Consider the following 19,371-nt stretch of genomic DNA (forward strand, 5'->3'; position numbering starts at 1 on the left):
CTGGATTGGCTGCATGTAAAGCAAACCACTTGACCCATTGTACTATTGCTCCAGCCCCACTATTGAAGATTTTAAGTTGCAGTATAAAATAATGATTTACCTAGGTTCCATGTGTCTTTATTAATATTAATGAGTAGTACAGAAAATATGACAAAAGTATTACTTGCTATGGGAGAGAAATATTTAGTGAAAGATTGTCCCTGGAATGTTAGCATTAACATCTGGATTAAATAAAGAACTGACAATAGATTGTCTATATTAGAAAATCCGAAGAAACATAGTTTGGCAGTGTTCAGGATCAGAACTTGGCTAAAGAAGATATTAATTTTAGAAATTAAACTCTAAGCATTTCTCCCTAAATACACATTTTTCCCTGTATAGGGGAAAAAAGGGCAGATACAGTTGAAGTTTTTCTTTATATCCCTTTTACATTCTCATTACTACTACCTTGGTAAAATCACCATTCCTAAGAATTGTTGAATTTTATTTATAAACCTTGTATTTATATTGTTATGATGTAACTGTTTTCAACTTTTCAGAGTTTATAAGTTTTATTGTATACATAAAACTAAAACAGTTCTCTTACCCAGTACTAATTTGAGCATTTAAGTTTTTTGGTTTTTGATTTTTGTAGTAGTCCTTTTTCTTTAATGTAAGAGTACTGCTGTTTATTCAGTCATGGATTAAGCTGATTAGTCTATTTTTTTTAAGTGAAGGTAAGGTAAAGGTAAAGGCCCTCCCGTTGATCGTCGATTTGCTTGAGTGGGCCCAGTAACGTCTCCATTGGAGACTTTGTTGTTACTGTGTCTGGCATATCGAATACTCTCGGTAGCTTGCCGGGCTCTCCGAGAGGGGCGGAGGAATCGAACTCGGGTCGGCCATGTTGGCCGTTTGTAAGGCGAACGCCCTACCCACTGTGCTATCGCTCCAGCCTTTTGTTTTTAAGTAAAACTTTTGTTTTTAAGTGAAACTTAAAAAAGTTTCCAAACTTTTGTTTTTAAGTGAAACAAAATTATTTTTATTGAAATAAATTTACTTGGAGTAGTGTGAGAGAAAGAATATGTATTCAAGAGAGTGTATGGACTTCGGGAGAATAGAAAAGTTTGCTATAATTTAGCCATTTCTAATTTCTATATCTAATATACCTTTGTTTTCAACTTTTTAATGTTTCAATGTTCCAATATACATTATTATGTTTCCCTATATAAATGTACATAGATGTGTTTCTTAAAATCAAAATATACTTAAAATACTTTTATTTTAAATTTCAAAACATAAATAGCAGTAACATGCTATTTTAGCATTTAAGAAATTCCTAAATATTCTGTTAATTAAAAGTGAGATGCAGATACATACCCATCTTGTTAAAGAATTCCTGAGAGAAGCTAAAAGAATATACTTTTTAGTGGATGTAATAACTTTAAAATCATACTTATGATGGATGTCTTCTATTAATTATTCAACTGCTCCAATTTTATCAAATTTGAAGTAACCATGTTTTTTTTCCTATGGTTTTTTGTTTTGGTCTTTAGATAGTATTGTTGGATCTAACAGAAACAACGCAATTTGTCCTGGTAAGACTTGTTTTATAAGCTCCTGCAATATTCTTTTTCTTGTTCACAGTATAGTACATTTATACAAGACTAGGAAAAGCATTTTTTTCAATATGGAAGATCAGTGGAAATATATATATATATATAGTTTTATTTGTAAATGTAGACTCTTTGCTGACTTTTTTTGAAAAAACATCTGAAAGTGAAGGATATTTACTTATTTTTTGAATTCTTGTTTTGTGTTGGGATTATACCTGGCCGTACATTAGGGATACTCCTGGTGGTGCATGGGGGACCATAAGGGAATGCCAGTTATTAAACCCCAGTCAGCCATGCGCAAGGCAAGGGCCATACCTGCTGTGCTATCTCTCCAGTCCCATATTTTTAGATCTTTTAAACAAAGATCTATTTTTATCTAGTCTTCACAATAGCCTTATGCTAAAGTTTTTTTTGTGGGGGGCCATACATACCTAGCATTACTCAGGAGTTACTCCTGGCTCTACACACCTGCTCAGGGAACCATATGGATGCTGAGACTAGAACCACCACATGTAAGGCAAGCACCTTACTTGCTGTACTGTGCTCAGGCCCCTACTTAAGTATTTTTTATGAACCCAAATATAAATGCTATTGCTTCTGTTTGAAACAGACCAGTTATGGGCTTAGTAGTGCAGTATATATACTTTGTATATCTTGCATCTTGTCTTTTTACCATTCTCAAAGTTCTAAGAACCAGTTTTAATAAGAAAACTGTTCAGAGATTGAATTAGTTACAAATATGGGTAATTTTATGTCCAAATTTGATGAAACTATGTTACAAATGTTACAAGACATATAATATTTCAATCTTTGTAAGTAAATTTTGAGAATCAAGAAATTAAGAGAATCTGGGACCAGAGCAATAGTACAGCAGGTAAGGCATTTGCCTTGCATGTGGCTGACCCAGGTTTGATGCCCAGCATCATATGGTACCCTGATTAGAGCCAGGAGAAACCCCTGAGCACCACCAGTATGACCCAAAATGCCCAAAAAGGTGGGGGTTGTTAAGAGAATGTGTTTTTAATTGTGAAGCAAATATTTGAATTATTCAAAAAATTCTCTAGGGGCTGGAGTGATAGATAGCACAGCGGGTAGGGCATTTGTCTTGCATGCGACCAACCCAGGTTTGATTGCGAGCATCCCATATGGTCCCCCAAACACTGCCAGGAGTAATTCCTGAGTGCATGAGTCAGGAATAATTCCTGTGCAACGCCAGGTGTGACCCAAAAAGCAAAAAAAAAAAAAAAAATCTCTCGTTTATAGTTTAAATATTTCCTGTGGAGTTGAGTGTGATAAAGATTAGTCTGAAGCAAGTAAAATTGTTACTTGTACTTTAGTAGAAAAGTTAATTCCTGAATTTTTCTTTGTATTTGAAAATACACGGCCAGTTGTTATTAGAACTAAGGATTTTTGGTTTTGGTTTTGGTTGTTGGACCATATCTAGTGATACATAGTGCTTAACTCCTAGGTCCGTGCTTAGATATCACTCCTGGCAGGTCAGGGGTGTATAGATCAAAGGATCCCATCTGGTTAGCCACATACAAGGCAAGTTACTCAGTGCACTGTACTATCACTCTGGCCTAAAGCAGGACTGATTTATTCCTTTTACCTTGATAGTTGTACAGAATATTTTTCTTTTTAATCCTCTTGAAAAAAATCATTCTGCTAGACGATGGCTGTCTCTTTCTCTGACCCCATGATAGCAGTTTTTATGGAAATACTACTAAGAAAATCTCACTGCAATGAAGGACTTTTTCATTATGTTTGATTTTTACTGGGATATTTTTCCTCTCAATATTACTTTATGCCAGAGCCTGAAGAAAAGATATCTATTAAACTAGGTAAAGTTGATAATGCTTTGGAAGAGTTTACCTAATGAAAATGTTAAAATTATAGCTTCCTTAAGTGATCAAAAAATAAATTGAATTTTGTTTTTGCTGAAACTATAAAGTATAAGTCCTTATTTCTAATTGTGTATTGTAATATTTACTGTATGATTACTTTCTTTGTAGATAATTATCAGACAGCACAGCTTCTTGCCTTAATTTTAGAGTTACTCACATTTTGTGTGGAGCATCACACATACCACATTAAAAACTATATTATGAACAAGGACTTACTAAGAAGAGTCTTGGTTTTGATGAATTCAAAGCATACTTTCCTGGCCCTGTGTAAGTAACATTTTAACTAAATATTTTATTTATTTATTTATTTATTTATTTATTTATTGAATCACTGTGGGAACGGTTACAAAGCTTTCAGGTTTAGGTCTCAGTCATGCAAATATCAAACACATTTCCCTTTACCAATACTTACTTTTTACCATGAAGAACCCCAATAAAACCCCACCCCCCACCCCTCCCCTTCCCTGTGAGGCAGATGAATTCTAGTTAACTCTCTATCTGCTTTGATTAGATTCATTGTTTCAATAAAAGATTCACCACTATTATTTAGAGTTTACCCCCCTCCCCCCCCAAATCAGATATGCTGAAAAAGCATTGTGAAGTGATTTGCTTTCTACAGCTGGGTTCAAGAATTAAATGTTGGTTTTGGATTTCTGCTATTTTACCTATTGACCCTGGAAGTACTTCTACTGAAAGTCAGATAGTTAAGAAATTGGTTTCTGTGTTCTGGAGTCGTGGCCGTGCTGGAGAGCCGCTCATGGGGGCAACTGGTGGCCTCGGTAGGGCGTGAAGGGCGGAGCGAAACGCCCCCCTTCCCATGAGGTTTTAGTCGCCCCCACACTCCCGGCTCATACCTGCTGTCCACAAGGCTCCCATGTGGCCGCCATCTTTCTTTCCAGAGAGGAGAGGGCGAATGGGGCAACACCCTTTCCCCTCCGGCAGACTTGATGGGCTGGATCAACGCATAGTCCGTTCACTTTTCTGCTCCAAGCTGCCGGGTTCTGCATTAAGTCCTTGTGCTTCTGGGGCTGTGGCTGTGCTGGAGAGCCGCTTGCGGGGGGCGACTGGTGACCTCGGTAGGGCGTGAAGGACGGACCGGAGCGCCCCCTGACCCATGAGGTTTTTTAACTAAATATTTTTATAAAATGCTTTAAGGAGTTATTAAAAGATAAAAGCCAAAGTTGCCCATGTAAATTTATATGTCAGTATATACACTATGCAAAAGATGGTTGTGAGAAGAAGTAATCTTTGACTTTATTTACTTACTTTTAGTTGTAGAGGCCAGACCTGGCTCTGTTTAGGTTTTATTCTTGGCTCTGCTCAGAGGTCACTCCTAGAGGGGCCCAGAGGGTGATGCTGGATTGAACCTGTATCAGCTTATGCAAAGCATGCATACTGCTTTCTCTCCAGCCATCTCTTCAGCCCCCATTTTATTCTTTATTTCAAGAGTAAAAGAAACATCCAATTTGCCCTGATTGGCTTTGCATAAAAATTTTATATTAAATTTTTGAAAGATTAAAGTGTTTTGATTTTCCTAGCTAATTTCTATTAATAATTGTCCTTTATGTTGACAACAGTTCTGTTTATCAGATCGGTTGTTTTCTACCTTACAACCCCTCAAATCTGGTATGTATAGGCAAATTTCTGACTTGATTTTTCTTAGCAGCTGCAAAGTATTCCATTGTGTAGAGGTGCCATAGTTTTTTTTTATCCATTTGTCTATTCTCGGGTACTCATTTCCAGATTCTGACTATGGTGAATAGTGCTGCAATGAACATGGGTGTGCAGATGGTGTTTCTGCTATGTGTTTTTGGGCGCCCAAGGTGTATTTCCAGAAATGGTATTGCTGGGTCAAATCGGAGCTCAGTTTCAGGTTTTTGTTTTTGTTTTGTTTTTTTCCCTTTTGGGTCACACCTGGCAGTGCACAGGGGTTACTCCTGGCTCTGCACTCAAGAATTACTCTTGGCGGTGCTCAGGGGACCATATGGGACGCTGGGAATTGTACCCAGGTCAGCCACGTGCAAGGCAAACACCCTACCCACTGTGCTATCATTCCAGCCTCTCAATTTCTAGTTTTTTTGAGGAATGTTCATAGTTTTCCCAAAAGACTGAACCAGTTGGCATTTTTTTTAATATAGCTTTGTGTATATTAGTTCAATAACCCATATTAAATACAGCCCATTTGCTCACATCTTTCCTAATTTTTTGGTGTTTATCATCTTTTTGTTGGGTGTTAGCACTCGGCAGTAGTGCCCAGGAATCACTCCTTGCAGGACTTAAGGAACCATACGGGGTGCCAGAGATCCAACCCAGGTCAGATGGGTGCAAACCAAATACCCTACCTATTCTACTATTTCTCCAGCCCCAATGTGTTCATCATCGTATGTAATTTCTATTCTTCATCTCCCCCACCCCCAAAAAGAGGTAATGTTAGAAGTCTAGCACTTCTCTCCCCCTCTTCCCATTTTCACTTCTGACAGCCTCAGAGAACCATATATGGTACCATTGATTTAAACCCTGGTCAACCCAAGTGCAAGACATTTCACCTTATGGTTACACTCCCTTATACTCACCTTATACTCTTTCCAACCCCTATCTCCCCACTTTTTGATATTATAATTAACAAACATTTATCTTACATGATATATTTTGGTTTTATCCTCAGATAATATAGAGCACCTCTTTCAACAGACAAAATTTGTTTTATTTGTTTGCTTATTTATTGAGGAGAGGCTTTTTGGGTCATGGCTGGTGATGCTCAGGGGTTACTCCTGCTCTGCACTCAGAAATTACTCCTGGTGGTGCTTGGGAGACCACATAGGATGCCAGGGGTAGAACCCAGGTTGACTGCATGCATGGCAAACACGCTACCTGCTGTACTACCTTTCTCGCCTGGCCCAGCATAATTTATTTTAATGGCTTCTGTCTGTGAACAGGATTAAACTTAGAGACTGATTTTTAAAATTGAATATCTTGAAATTCAAAGATTTTTCCAGTGCTAGTTGTAGAATAAATTAAATTACTTAGGGGAGAGCTTAAAAGCTAAGATGAATAGTAATAAAGGATTGAAATTATACTTATGTTCCATAGTGATTTTAGCAATAAGACTACCAAGTAAAGTCTCAAAGTCTGATTATGTTTATTGCAGATTTGCTTTTTATTATAGAAAAATGCATTGCCTTAATGAAAAATACCTATATGTTATTAATAAGATCATCAGCTTATCTCCTGTATTATTTTTAATTAGGTGCTCTTCGTTTTATGAGGCTGAAAAAAGACTGATCTGGTTAAAAGGAAGTTTTTTAATATTCTGAAATGTTTTAAAACCTGCTTATGACTGTTGCTCTTTTGCAAAATAGTCTCGTCTGCCAATTACATGTTTGCCTAAGTAAAAGTAATTCAAAAGCAAATGATAAAGGAACGATGTTTTTATAATGCTGAGGGTAGTATTGGTTTATAGGTGATTTTTCTAAGGCAAAGGAAGCTTGAATTGTGAGAATGAAACTATTGTCATCATCAGAGATAGGAAGTTTTAGTTCTGTTAGTTATATACTAGCAGCAGAACCCCTTTTGTCTGTATTTTCAGAAAATTTAAAAATAGTACCCACCACTGAACCTCTTTTCATCAGAGAGGTAAGGCAATCTTGACTCTTTGAAGACACCTCCATGACAGCTCTCTGTTGTCTACATATCTAAGCATTCCCAGCATTTTCTTTTTGTGGATTTTGTATATATATTTTTTCTTTGCCATGGACTGTCTGCCTGGGCAGTTTATCTCACAGGTACCAATAATTTTTTTCTCTTAGTTCTGTTTTAGAAGTTGTATAGCTTTTCAGTGGTCTCTCCCTAATTCTCTTTCCTCAAAGTCTGATTATGTTTATTGCAGATTTGCTTTTTATTATAGAAAAATGCATTGCCTTAATGAAAAATACCTATATGTTATTAATAAGATCATCAGCTTATCTCCTGTATTATTTTTAATTAGGTGCTCTTCGTTTTATGAGGCGAATTATTGGCCTTAAAGATGAATTTTATAATCGCTATATCACCAAGGGAAATCTTTTCGAGCCAGTTATAAATGCTCTTCTGGATAATGGAACTCGGTACAATCTATTGAATTCTGCTGTTATTGAATTATTTGAATTTATAAGAGTGGTAAGTTTATATTCAAGTATTCGTGCTATAGTAAAATAAAGTTTTGTGATGCTGCTTTATTTCATTATGAAATTTAAAAGTGAAAATGCAGCAGAGACTTTGACCTATATTTACTCTGCTCAGTTGTTATATATTTATATGTAATATAATTTCAGTCAAGCATGCCATTTATGTGATCTCTGAGCTATTATAGAATAGTGAATAAAATACAAAAGTTTAAAAAAAGTCTGTAATAGCTATAAAGACAAGATGCATACATGGTAGAATGTTATTATGGATTTTTTTTAGGCAGACTGCTGCTCCAGTTGCCTTCTTTTATAAATAGGACACATACACACAGTGATTACGTTACCATTTAGGTAAAAGCAGTCAGGCTTGACGGATACCACACCTCTGTTTTGATCAACAAAAATTTGTCATGAAATGTTAGATTACTACCTAGCAACAGCAAAAAAAGAAATGAAAATAATGTAGATTGCCCTAATAATAGGAATAAAACAAATAACTATAGAACTAGTAATGTGTTTTTGCCCTTTTCCACCCAGTGAAATCATTCTACTAGAAAAAATAACCACATATTTTCAAGTCTTGAAAAAAGCAAGTCAAAGCTATAAACTTTCAAGCAGCATGTCTTACAAATCAGATTGTACTAATGGCATGCTATTCTATTAGGATTATTTGACACAGTGATTTTTCTTACAGTTGTCAAGTAACAAGATTTTTTTTTCTTTTTGGGTCACACCCGGCAATGCTCAGGGGTTACTCCTGGCTTTGCACTCAGGAATCCTCCTGGTGGTGCTCGGGGGACCATATGGGATGCTGGGAATTGAACCCACGTTGGCCACGTGCAAGGCAAACGCCCTACCTGCTGTGCTGTTGCTCCAGCCCCCAGTAACAAGAATTTTTAAAACGATAAGATGATTTTTTTTTTTTTTTTTTTTTGCTTTTTGGGTCACACCCAGCAATGCTCAGGGGTTACTCCTGGTTCATGCACTCAGGAACTACTCCTGGCCGTGCGCAGGGGACCATATGGGATGCTGGGGATCAAATCAGGGTCGGGCCGCGTGCAAGGCAAAAATGCCTTACCTGCTGTGCTATCATTCCAGCCCCGAGATGATTTTTAAGATGATAGAAATAGTCTCTAGCATGTGAGAGAAAACTAGCTCACTAAGTATCTGAACCCAGATTCACAGTACAGTTATCCTAATAAATCAAAGACTTTTATTTTTTCCCTTTTGTTTATATTTGGGGGCTACACCTGGCTATGCTCAAGGGGTTACCCTTGGCTCTGCGCTCAGTGATCATTCCTGGTGGCTTGGGGGACCAAACGGGTTGCCAGGGATCAAACCTGGGTCTGTCACATGCAAGCCAAGTGCTCTACCTGCTATACTATCACTCTGGCCCTATTTTTTCCTATAAAAAGGTAGCCTATATATTTCTTAGTATTTATAAAAGTTTGAATCACACCTTTAGTTATTTTTAATACTGAGTCTCCTTTGTACCTATATACTTGCAGTGATCACTTAAGATAATTCATTTGTAAAATTTTAGAAGTATCACTATTGGCTTATTTCACAAAGTTTAATTAGAAGTTTGCAGGAACAGATAAGAGTTAAAATTAATAGTTCATCAGGCGAGAGAGAGAGAGAGTGTGTGTGTGTGTGTGTGTGTGTGTGTGTGTGGTGTTGTGTTATATGTTACCTAAACTCTACATTTAGGTAAGGGTAGCAGCATTCTGCCTTTCTGATAGCATTTAAATAGGTGTCATTAAGTAGCACCTTATATTAAAAATATTTCTGCATCACCTATCCAAAAAGCTGTATGTACTCAACCTCTCTCTCAGTCCCTCTTTTAGTACCTTTTTTTTTTAATTAAAAAAATATTGTTTTAAGTGGGACTAAAATCCTGTTTCACTGAATTATGAGGGTCAAATAGAATTATACATGGAAGAGTTCTTTAAGTTGTAGCGTTATGTAAATATAATAACAGAAAAGTAAATCTGTTTACTCTTCAGATGTTCTTTATATTTCCTTGATAAAACTCCAGTGAATTGCTGCTGCTTTTTCACAAATTTTCTGTGGATTCCTGGCACAGATTTAAGAAACTAGGACATTTGTTTCTAACCCTTTTTGGTCAACTTTGAACCTATTAAAATTTTTGTTTTTCTCCTAGTATATTATATTTGAAATGTAAATTTTGTGCTTACACAGGAAGATATCAAGTCTCTTACTACACATATAGTTGAAAACTTTTATAAAGCACTTGAATCGATTGAATATGTTCAGACATTCAAAGGATTGAAGACTAAGTATGAGCAAGAAAAAGACAGACAAAATCAGAAACTGAACAGGTACTTTGAATATATCGTATTTATAGCCTCTGTTTACTTAGGTCTTGTATATGAAATTTACCCAGGAATTTTCTGTCATTAGCCTGGCAAGCTACTGAGAGTATCCCGCCCACACGGCAGAGCCTGGCAAGCTCCCCATGGTGTATTCAATATGCCAAAAAAGAACAGTAACAACAAGTCTTACAATGGAGACGTTACTGGTGCCTGCTCAAGCAAATCTATGAACAACTGGAGGACAGTGATACAGTGCAGCTTTACAGAGTTGTATAAAAAAATAAATAGGATATTCTCCTGTCTCATACCCTAATACCCTTACAGGAAAAATTACTGCTCCATATTTTTTAGTTTGCAGCATCCTTAGATACTGGTTATATCTTACATTTCTAGTGAGGTGATTGATAGATATTATGTTGTTATTACTCCCCCTTAGTCATACATATTCTCAAAATCTGGTCATCAACTAAAATCATTCTCAATATTTGTGGTATTTTTCTTACAGTGTACCATCTATATTGCGTAGTAACAGATATAGAAGAGATGCAAAAGCCTTGGAAGAGGATGAAGAAATGTGGTTTAATGAAGAGGAAGAGGAGGAAGGAAAAGCAGTTGTTTCATCTGTGGAAAAATCTAAGTCAGAAGATGATTTCCCAGATAGTTATGAAAAATTTATGGAGACTAAAAAAGGTATTTTAATTTTTGAACTAGCATATTCTGTCACTTATTACAGAAATTATTTAGTTGCTTGTGTAGGTTTTTTCATAGTTTATGTCAAGAAAGATAAATTTTATACTAAACCGTGCTTAAAATTATGTATTTTTTTTTCCTAGTTTGGTGTTCTTCATGTATTTATTGAAAATTGCTTCTTTTTCCACTTATGAATTTCATTGTCTGCTTTTTTGGGTCACACCTGGTGATGCTCGGGGGTTATTCCTGGCTCTGAACTCAGGAATCACTCCTGGCCTTGCTTGGGGGACCATATGGGATGCTGGGAATAGAACTCGGATCGGCCGCATGCAAGGCAAACGCCCTACCCACTGTGCTATCACTCCAGCCCCTATACTTTGTTTTCTGTGAACAATCTTGGCTTTATATCTGTACTAAAATCTCCAATAATAATAGAGCCATAGAAATGCATAGAAACTTTCCATGGCACTCTTACCTTTTACAGCTAATGGAAAACTAAGCACAAAGAAGTAATTTTGCTCATCATATAAATGTTTCATAAAGATACAGTACCTAGAAAAACATTTGTTACATTTTCAAATATGTTTTTGTTTATGAAATTGGTATGACTAGTATCCTTTAACAAGTCTCATTAATTCTATGGCCTGAGGAATTATTATTCAATTACTATCATGCATATATTACATAAATGCTGAATAAAGACCTAATTTTTCAACCAGAGAGATAGTATATGAGTAAGGCACTTGCCTTGCATATGTCCAAACTTGGTTTGAAAACCAGCACCAAGTATCATCTCCAGATCACCACCAGGAATAATCCCTGGGTAGAGCCAGTACAGGTAAGCCCCAAGCATAGCTGAGTATGGCTCAGAAAATAAAAATTTAATTTTTAAAAGAAACATCCCTGAATTTTATGCAAGTTTATTGTTTTGAATATAAACATTTTCTAAGGGCTTTTTTTTAGTGGTATTTACTAGTATGCTTTTCCTGAAGCTTTTGTACCTTGCCTTAGCTCTTTTTCCATTCATGAATAAGTTCTGTTGACTTCAGTCAACTTGAGGAAACAAGTGTCCTTATGCTTTTTAATAGTCAGATTCTTATAACTGTATTTATTAGACACTTCCCAGACTTCCTCCAAAGAGGAAATAAAGTCATACATGATATACTGCATCCAGTTAAGAAGCACACAAATAGAGTGGCAGTCAGGTATTATAGGAGCTGGGAAGATGTCTCAGAAGGCTAGAGCCGATACCTTGCATATGCAGGAGGCCCAGGTTCTACCATATTAATTCATGGACAATAAAAGAGTAAAATGACTAGTGAATCCTTGAATTAGTGTATCCTAAATGTAGCAAAGTAGAATTCTAGGAAGAGAATGGGAGAAGGGAGACTGTGTGTGCGCACACTTGCATAAATGTATGCATTTATCTATCTATCCCCAGGGATGAACTTAACTTTGATGCATATATCACTTTATCACTTAGCCACATCTTAAACCACTTTGAAGAGCTTGGAGGTACTTGCTTGGTTTGGGGCCACACCCAGCAGTTTTCAGGGCTTATTCCTGGCTCTGTGCTCAGGAATTACCCCTGGCATGGTTATGAGGAAAATTGAGATTTTTTTAAATTAACGTATCAATAAATAAAGATATCACCGTATGCATCATAATCTGTGCTTTAACTTTTCATTAAGCAAAGACTTTTCTTTTTCGGGTCACACCCGGCAATGCTCAGGGGTTACTCCTGGCTCCGCACTCAGGAATTACTCCTGGTGGTACTCAGGGTACCATATGGTATGCTGGGAATCGAACCCGGGTCGGCCACGTGCAAGGCAAACACCCCACGCACCGTGCTATTGCTCCAGCCCCACAAAGGCAGTGTTTTTAATAAAAAAATACAATTCGTTGGATCAGATCACGGGAATATTTATTAATAAAGATTCAAATTTTACTTTGGCTTTAGCGAAAGAAAGTGAAGACAAAGAGAACCTTCCCAAAAGGACATCTTCTGGTGGCTTTAAATTTACTTTTTCCCACTCCACCAGTGCTGCAAATGGAACAAATAGCACAAACAGTAAATCTATAGTGACTCAAACCCCACCAGCAAGTTCTAATGGATCTTCTTCCAAAACAAACTTGGCTACATCAGTAACAACCACCAAGGTATGAACCTCTCTCTGCCCTGTACAGTGCCTTAAGTCTGAGAAACAGAGCCTTTCTTGTTTAATTTTCTGTGTGTATAGATAATAGAAATGAAATTCAAAACTAGATTAGCTGTGATTGTTAAATTTGTTCTTTGTGTGTGCTGCCGCTCAGACGCAGGACCTCACACATACAAGACATACTGGCCCAAATTGAATAATCTTAAACCAAAGAATAATTTTAACTTACATTAGAAACCAGTATATTTGACATTATATGATCCTAAGAATAATTAAAATGCCTCAGTATCTTAATTGTCTTCAAATCAGACTGTTGCGCTTTTATGCTGTACTATACTCTGGGCTTACTCCTGGCTTTGTGCTCAGGGTACCATATGGTGTACCTGGGATCAAACTTAGTTCAGCCACATTCAAGGCAGGTATCCTACAAACTGTACTAAAGCTCCAACTCCACAAAATCAATATTCTTAACAAGTTAGCCATATTTGTCTCCTCTTGCTTGTGTGCTGTAAGGATGCGGGGGGTGGGGGGGGGAAGCAGCAGAATTCTTTAAGTGTGTAAGTTTTATTTATTTCACAGAATCTGAATAACTTGGTTTCTCCTAAGCTTGGTATTGGTGTTAGAGATTAGATTCATTTATATTCTGGTAAGGTATTGATGCCCGGTGCCTGTATTTTTCTTTTTTAATTGGCGGGGGGTGGGGGGGGTGGGGCACACCCAGAGGTCCCAGGGCTTATTTTGCCTCTGCACTCAGGGATTTTTTTTTTTCCTGGTAGGGCTCAAGTATATAGTAGAGTAATAGGGATTGAACCTGAGTTAGCTGATTATAAAGAAAAATCCCTACCTACTGTGCTCTCTCCAGCTCCACCTTGATTCTGTAGATACAAAACTACTTAGTTACGAAATGAGTTATTTATATATGCTTATCTAAAGCATTTGAACTAAGTGTATACAGTAACCCTTTTATCCCTTGTACAGTCATATAAATTTCATGGGACTGATTCAAATGAATATGAACCTGAAGAGTTATTTTTTTGGGTAGAGCTTTAATAAGATTTTCACAGATTTTCATTATATATAAAAGGCAAAATACCTGAATTATCACATCCTTTTGGGTTTTCTAAAGTACATTTTTAGGACCTATTTCATGTTTATCATCTCAGGTATTTTAAACTACTCTTTGAAAGCAGCACAGAAATGCTGATAACTTAGTAATGAAATATGTACATGAGGAACAGATTGAAAGAAAATATCTTACCACTGGTTGACCATTCTCTTCATCACGATCATGATCATCCTGTTGTTCGTCGATTGCCTTGAGCAGGCACCAGTAACATCTCCTTAGTCCTAGTCCTGAGATTTTAAAGTGCCATATTCAAGGCCCTTTCAGGGCTAGGAGAAAGAGACCCATCATTGTTACTGGTATTTCGCATATTGGGTATGCCATGGGGAGTTTGCCAGACTCTGCCGTGTGGACAGGTTACATTTGGTAGCCTGCCAGGTTGTCCAAAAGTAAGAATGAGATAATAAGATGTCGTGCGTCCACAAATGGTGCCGCACTCTTCCGGGAGCTGGGTTTTGTAGTCCCTGGGTCTTGGCCATTGATGAGATTACACGGCGCCAGGGGGCCAGTTGGTGGGTGTGACCCCTCCTACTGGAAGATGGAGGATCTGGGTGGAGGATGCTCAGCCCCGATCCCAGCAGGCTTGGAGATCTCAGCCCCGGGACCCGCATGCCTTTGTTCCTCTGCCAGTACCTTCATGCGTGTGGAGAGTGGTCTCAGCATGGTTGTGGCTGTTTCTGGTGGTCTTCGGCTGCTGGAGCTCTGCTCGGGGCGGGGAGGGAAACTCAACCCACCCCCCTCCAAGGGGCCCCGGCAAGGACAGCCAGGCGCAGGGGCAGGAGACTGCACTGTTCTCTTCCGGGAACTGGAAAAAATTCTCTTCATATTATTAGAGAAATGAAATAGTTCATTTCTAAGACCGTTTCCAACTCCAAATGTGTTGATTCTTTGGGAGTCCTGCTATTTGAAAATAATTTTTTCCACTGTGAAATTTTCCTGAATTTAAGGTTGATGTAATTAAAAATCCAAGAGCCCAATAGAAAAGTTAAAGGTTATGTTATCGAAGACTGATATGAAATTGCACTGTTACTCAAAATTTGAAGCATATGATTTGCATCATAATTGGAAGTGCTAGTTTCAGATATTTGTGATTTATAAAAAGGATCTCTAATATATTTTTTGTGGTTTGAGGGATATCAAACCCAGTAAGACATGCACTATACTGCTGTTATACCCCCTGCCAAATTCAGGTATGAATTTTGGCTTATTTGGGTTTTTTGTTTTGGGGTCACACCTAGCTGTGCTCAGGAGCTACTCCCAGTTTGGTGCTCCTCAAAAGTTGTCTCTGCCAGTGCTCTCTATGCAGTATGGTGCCAGGGATTGACCCCAGCCTCTCACATGCAAACTCTTTGTTTCACAAATTGAGCTATCTCTCTGGACCCAATTTCTAGCATCTTTTGAACAAAGTGCTTTTAAATTAGGATGGAGAGTAGGCTCGAATACATTGAATGCAAGAGGCCCAGCTTTGATCCCTGTTACTAACTGGTCTCCTGTGTAATCTAGCTAGTATCCCTGAGCACCTCTCAGATATAGTCCAAAAACAAAATTATAAGAAGAAACTCTTTGAAGTTACTTGCATTAATCAGCTTTTTCTGTTCCCCCCCCCCTTTTATTTTTCAATAGGGAAGTTTGGTTGGTTTAGTGGATTATCCAGATGATGAAGAGGAAGATGAAGAAGAAGAAACATCCCCCAGGAAAAGACCTCGTCTTGGCTCATAAAAATCCTACTGGGACCCTTAATTTGTGGTCTTACTGATATGCTGCAACTGTTCAAGAGCTGAAAAATCTGAATCAGAAAGCTTTCTCACTTGAACTTATAACTATACAAGGAGTAGCAAAAGACAACTAGGAGTGTTTAGTTCTGTAAAAAACCAGGCTTCCCAGGAACTTGATTGCTTACTAGTAATTAAGGTGTTTGCCATTCAGGCTGTCATTTAAAAAAAAAAGAAAAAAGAAAAAAAGGTTAATACCCAAAGTCTGGGAGATAGCTTCTCAGCCAAGAAGCTCTCAGGTTTGCGGGGAGGGACAAGGTTGATAAAATATTAATGCAGGGTTGCTCCAGGGGTTATCTACAATAGAAGCAAGTACAACACTTCAGTTGCAAACCCAAGAACATTACCTAGATAATGGTGCTGGCCATATTGTTCTTTTATTCCGTTGCCTCTTATTAAAAGGAATTTTTATGGAAAACCAATTCAGCTATCATAAAAATTGAAGTTAAGCTGTTGGGACCATTTCCTTGAAGATTTAACAAAAATTCAACTGTAATAAGTAGTTGAAGGAAAAGTACACCCTGTATTACAGCACACGTTTACACGTTTATTTACTACACCAGGAATATTTAAAGTATTCTTGATGAAAACGAATTGGATTCACAATGGACTGTTACTATAACTTTAAAATCAGTGCTTTAAAAGATAACGTGTCAAGAATCAATACAGTAGTATTCCAAAATAATTTTCTCTAAAAACTTGGGGAGTGGATTGAACAGAATATTTTCAACTGCCTACTAGTACAATCTTTTGTGAAGGATACTTTAAAGTCATTTTCTTATTTGTTACTGAAGTTCTTTCCAAAGCTGCAGGCAAGTTTTAAAGTATAATTTATAAAGACCATACAAAGAATAGAGCTAAGTTAAGTGGCATTTAATATTTAGAGGCCATATTGATCCAAGAAGAATTTGCTATGGTGTCAAAGTCAGTGTGCAGCACATAAAGTTTTTCCATAAACAAGGGTGTAATATGAAAGCTGCTTTTTTTTTTTAAAGGAGTAAAAAGCACATTCCATGTACGTAAATGAATTTAAAATAATTGAGGCAAACAGTTAAGAAGTTTTATTTTTAGAACAGGTTAACTGTAAATATTTTAATGTTAGTTTGTTCATTTATGATCTGAGATCATGCTAAAGTGAGAACAACATCCCCAAAACTGTAATGCATTGGGAAAAGCAAAAGCTACAAATAGTATTCCAGCTACAATCTTCAGATCACTCTTGTAATGTGTTATGGGTCCATTTTTCCTGGAATAGCTTAAACTGAAGCAGTTTCCCCTGTTTTGGAGATTTTGTAGTTAATTTTAATTTTGGCTATTGTTTGGAAAAGATGGGCTGTCTGTGTAGATATGAAGTATAGTTTTTCCATAAAACAGATGTTTATTTTGTATTAAAAATACCACTGTACTTGTTTTACACCATTTGTATACATGTGGTGATATTAATGCTGAACTGTAAAATTCAGGAATTAAAATGTGACCCTGTAATTCTATGAATGTTGCTTTTGTTTGGTTTGTTGTAAATATAGGTTAAACCCCATTTTGAAATATGTCCAGTTTACAGTACCTTTTTAAAGACAATGAGTTTTCCATAGATATTTATCGCAAACCACTCAATCATACATCAATATGAATCAAACTGCACAATATGAATCGAACTGCACTTTAAATTGCACTGACTCTGCTTGGATGTGCCTTGGGCAAAGTAAGTTTCAGAACCAAAGCATTATAGCATGGAATTACTCTTATGTCTTTATTAAAATACATATAATGACAAAGACCTTTCACCTCAAAGCAAATTACTCAGGACATTTTAAACCAAGGCTCAATTGAGTAACCATATGAATACATCTTCTTTTAAGCAAGTTTTATCAAGCCCCTCTTTATTCTTATCTCTTATTAATTTCCTCTTGTAATCTAAATAGCACACACTTGAAATCTTGTATTATTTTTGATTAATTCTCCGTTCCAGTAAGAAGCATTATCCTTGTATCTTAACTGGGTTTATTTCATTTCCCATAGGAATTTCAAATGTCACAAGTCAAACTTTTAAATTGTCACAGGATATTTTTCTTATGGCAGAAGTGTGAATGCTTATAACTTTGTAAGGATAAGTTTTCATGTCACATCCACTCACCACAGTGATATGACGCCATGATTTAAAATATTACCCTTTGAAAGAATAACAAGATTCCGCATGCTAGCTGCTGTCTTAACTAAATGACTACCCTCAGGCAGATCCTATTTTTTTTTAATAAATTTTTATCTTAAGCAATTCAGAGCCCACAGTGTATGCCTGAGGTTCTCTTAAAAGTATATTTGTAAAATATGTATCCAATATAAAAAGTATTTTTAATAAAAAGTTACATGAAACATTTCTGTGTTTTAATACAAGTTTTTCCTCTTGTTCATCTAACTGATGAAAATATAACAGTAATACTGGTTTTTCTCTGCAGGTTAAAGTCAAGTCAAACTAAGTTTTGGTTAGTTTTTAGTTTATAATAATAGATGTAAGAGTGGCCCATGAATAAAGGGCATGGATAAGTTTCAGAAAGGTCATTTTGGGTATCTTTAAGCAAAATGTCTACAGAAGTTTCAGACATTTTGGGTATCTTTAAGCAAAATGTCTACAGAAAACTATCTAGGACACTTTGGCCAGCCTCAGTGATACCAAATCTTTCCCTTTTTTCCTTTTTGTTTTTGGGCCACATCTGGTGGTGCTTAAGAGTTAATCCTAACAGGTCTCAGAAGACCATATGTTATGACGGGGCTTTACAGAAAACAAATCTTTCCCTTTTTTCCTTTATGTTTTTGGGCCACATCTGGTGGTGCTTAAGAGTTAATCCTGACAGGCCTCAGGAGACCATATGTTATGATGGGGCTTTACACATCAGCTGCCTGCAAAGTAAGCACCTTACACTTTGTACCTTCAAGCCACCTTTCCAGAGTTTGTTTTTTTGGTTCTTCATCGGCTCCATGAAGGCTAGGCCCAAGGATCTAGTAGACAAGTGAATTTTTGGACGCATTCTAACGATGATTAGCATAAATAAATGTAACATTAAAAATAGGTAAACTTATATAAGTCTGAAATAATGTATATAACATAATTTTCAATATCCTCTCCAAGATACCAACGAATAGTAAATTGGTCAGCATAAGCTATCTTCCCCACTGCTCTTCACCTCAAAGCATAAAGAAGAAAATTATTTTTATAATTTGCATTATAGACACAACTGTTTGAAACTTAACAGATTGATAATTTATTTTTATGAAAATTTCAACTCATTTAGCTAATTGATTTTAAAGTATCACTTATTAATAACTTCTTCTTTAAGTTTCTCTGCAAGCAATCTCCTCTTTAATAATGTTTGCTTCTCCTCTGCTGTCATTTCTGGTTTCTCTGTCATTTCCTTTAAAAAGAAAAAAATTTGGCTATAATAAAATCTGTTTGTCTCAACATTTCCAACATACTACCTTGTCAAAGATTAGGGCATTTTTGGTAAGTAACAAAAAGCACAAACACATGGAGTGGGTTCCTAAATATCTGAAGAAGCCTCTTAGAAGCGATAACTAAGTTACCACCGATGCTGCTTTATATGAAAATCATTCAAAACGCTGAGATTGAATAGACTGCT

The 19,371-nt window shown here is 36.7% G+C and overlaps 2 protein-coding genes across 3 annotated transcripts in view; one reads left to right on the plus strand and one right to left on the minus strand.

Annotated features, from left to right (window-relative positions):
* PPP4R3B (protein phosphatase 4 regulatory subunit 3B) overlaps positions 1 to 17,229 on the plus strand; it is a 67,080-nt gene extending 49,851 nt beyond the window's left edge. Inside the window, exons 10-16 of one of the 2 annotated variants that reach the window (XM_056129741.1) lie at positions 1,533 to 1,574; positions 3,605 to 3,763; positions 7,482 to 7,651; positions 9,862 to 10,001; positions 10,501 to 10,685; positions 12,646 to 12,845; positions 15,591 to 17,229. In XM_056129741.1, coding sequence (XP_055985716.1) covers positions 1,533 to 1,574; positions 3,605 to 3,763; positions 7,482 to 7,651; positions 9,862 to 10,001; positions 10,501 to 10,685; positions 12,646 to 12,845; positions 15,591 to 15,686 — 992 coding nt within the window. In that variant the 3' untranslated portion in view covers positions 15,687 to 17,229. The remainder of the gene's footprint in view (positions 1 to 1,532; positions 1,575 to 3,604; positions 3,764 to 7,481; positions 7,652 to 9,861; positions 10,002 to 10,500; positions 10,686 to 12,645; positions 12,846 to 15,590) is intronic. The other variant, XM_056129751.1, reaches the window with a different exon arrangement.
* Positions 17,230 to 17,462: 233 nt separating this feature from the next.
* The window catches only part of CFAP36 (cilia and flagella associated protein 36), a 34,870-nt gene continuing 32,961 nt past the window's right edge, over positions 17,463 to 19,371 (minus strand). Inside the window, exon 10 of the mRNA XM_056129765.1 lies at positions 17,463 to 19,146. Coding sequence (XP_055985740.1) covers positions 19,045 to 19,146 — 102 coding nt within the window. The 3' untranslated portion in view covers positions 17,463 to 19,044. The remainder of the gene's footprint in view (positions 19,147 to 19,371) is intronic.

The sequence above is a fragment of the Sorex fumeus genome, unplaced genomic scaffold (genome assembly GCF_029834395.1).
Source record: "Sorex fumeus unplaced genomic scaffold, SorFum_2.1 ptg000006l, whole genome shotgun sequence".
Taxonomy (NCBI): Eukaryota; Metazoa; Chordata; class Mammalia; order Eulipotyphla; family Soricidae; genus Sorex; species Sorex fumeus.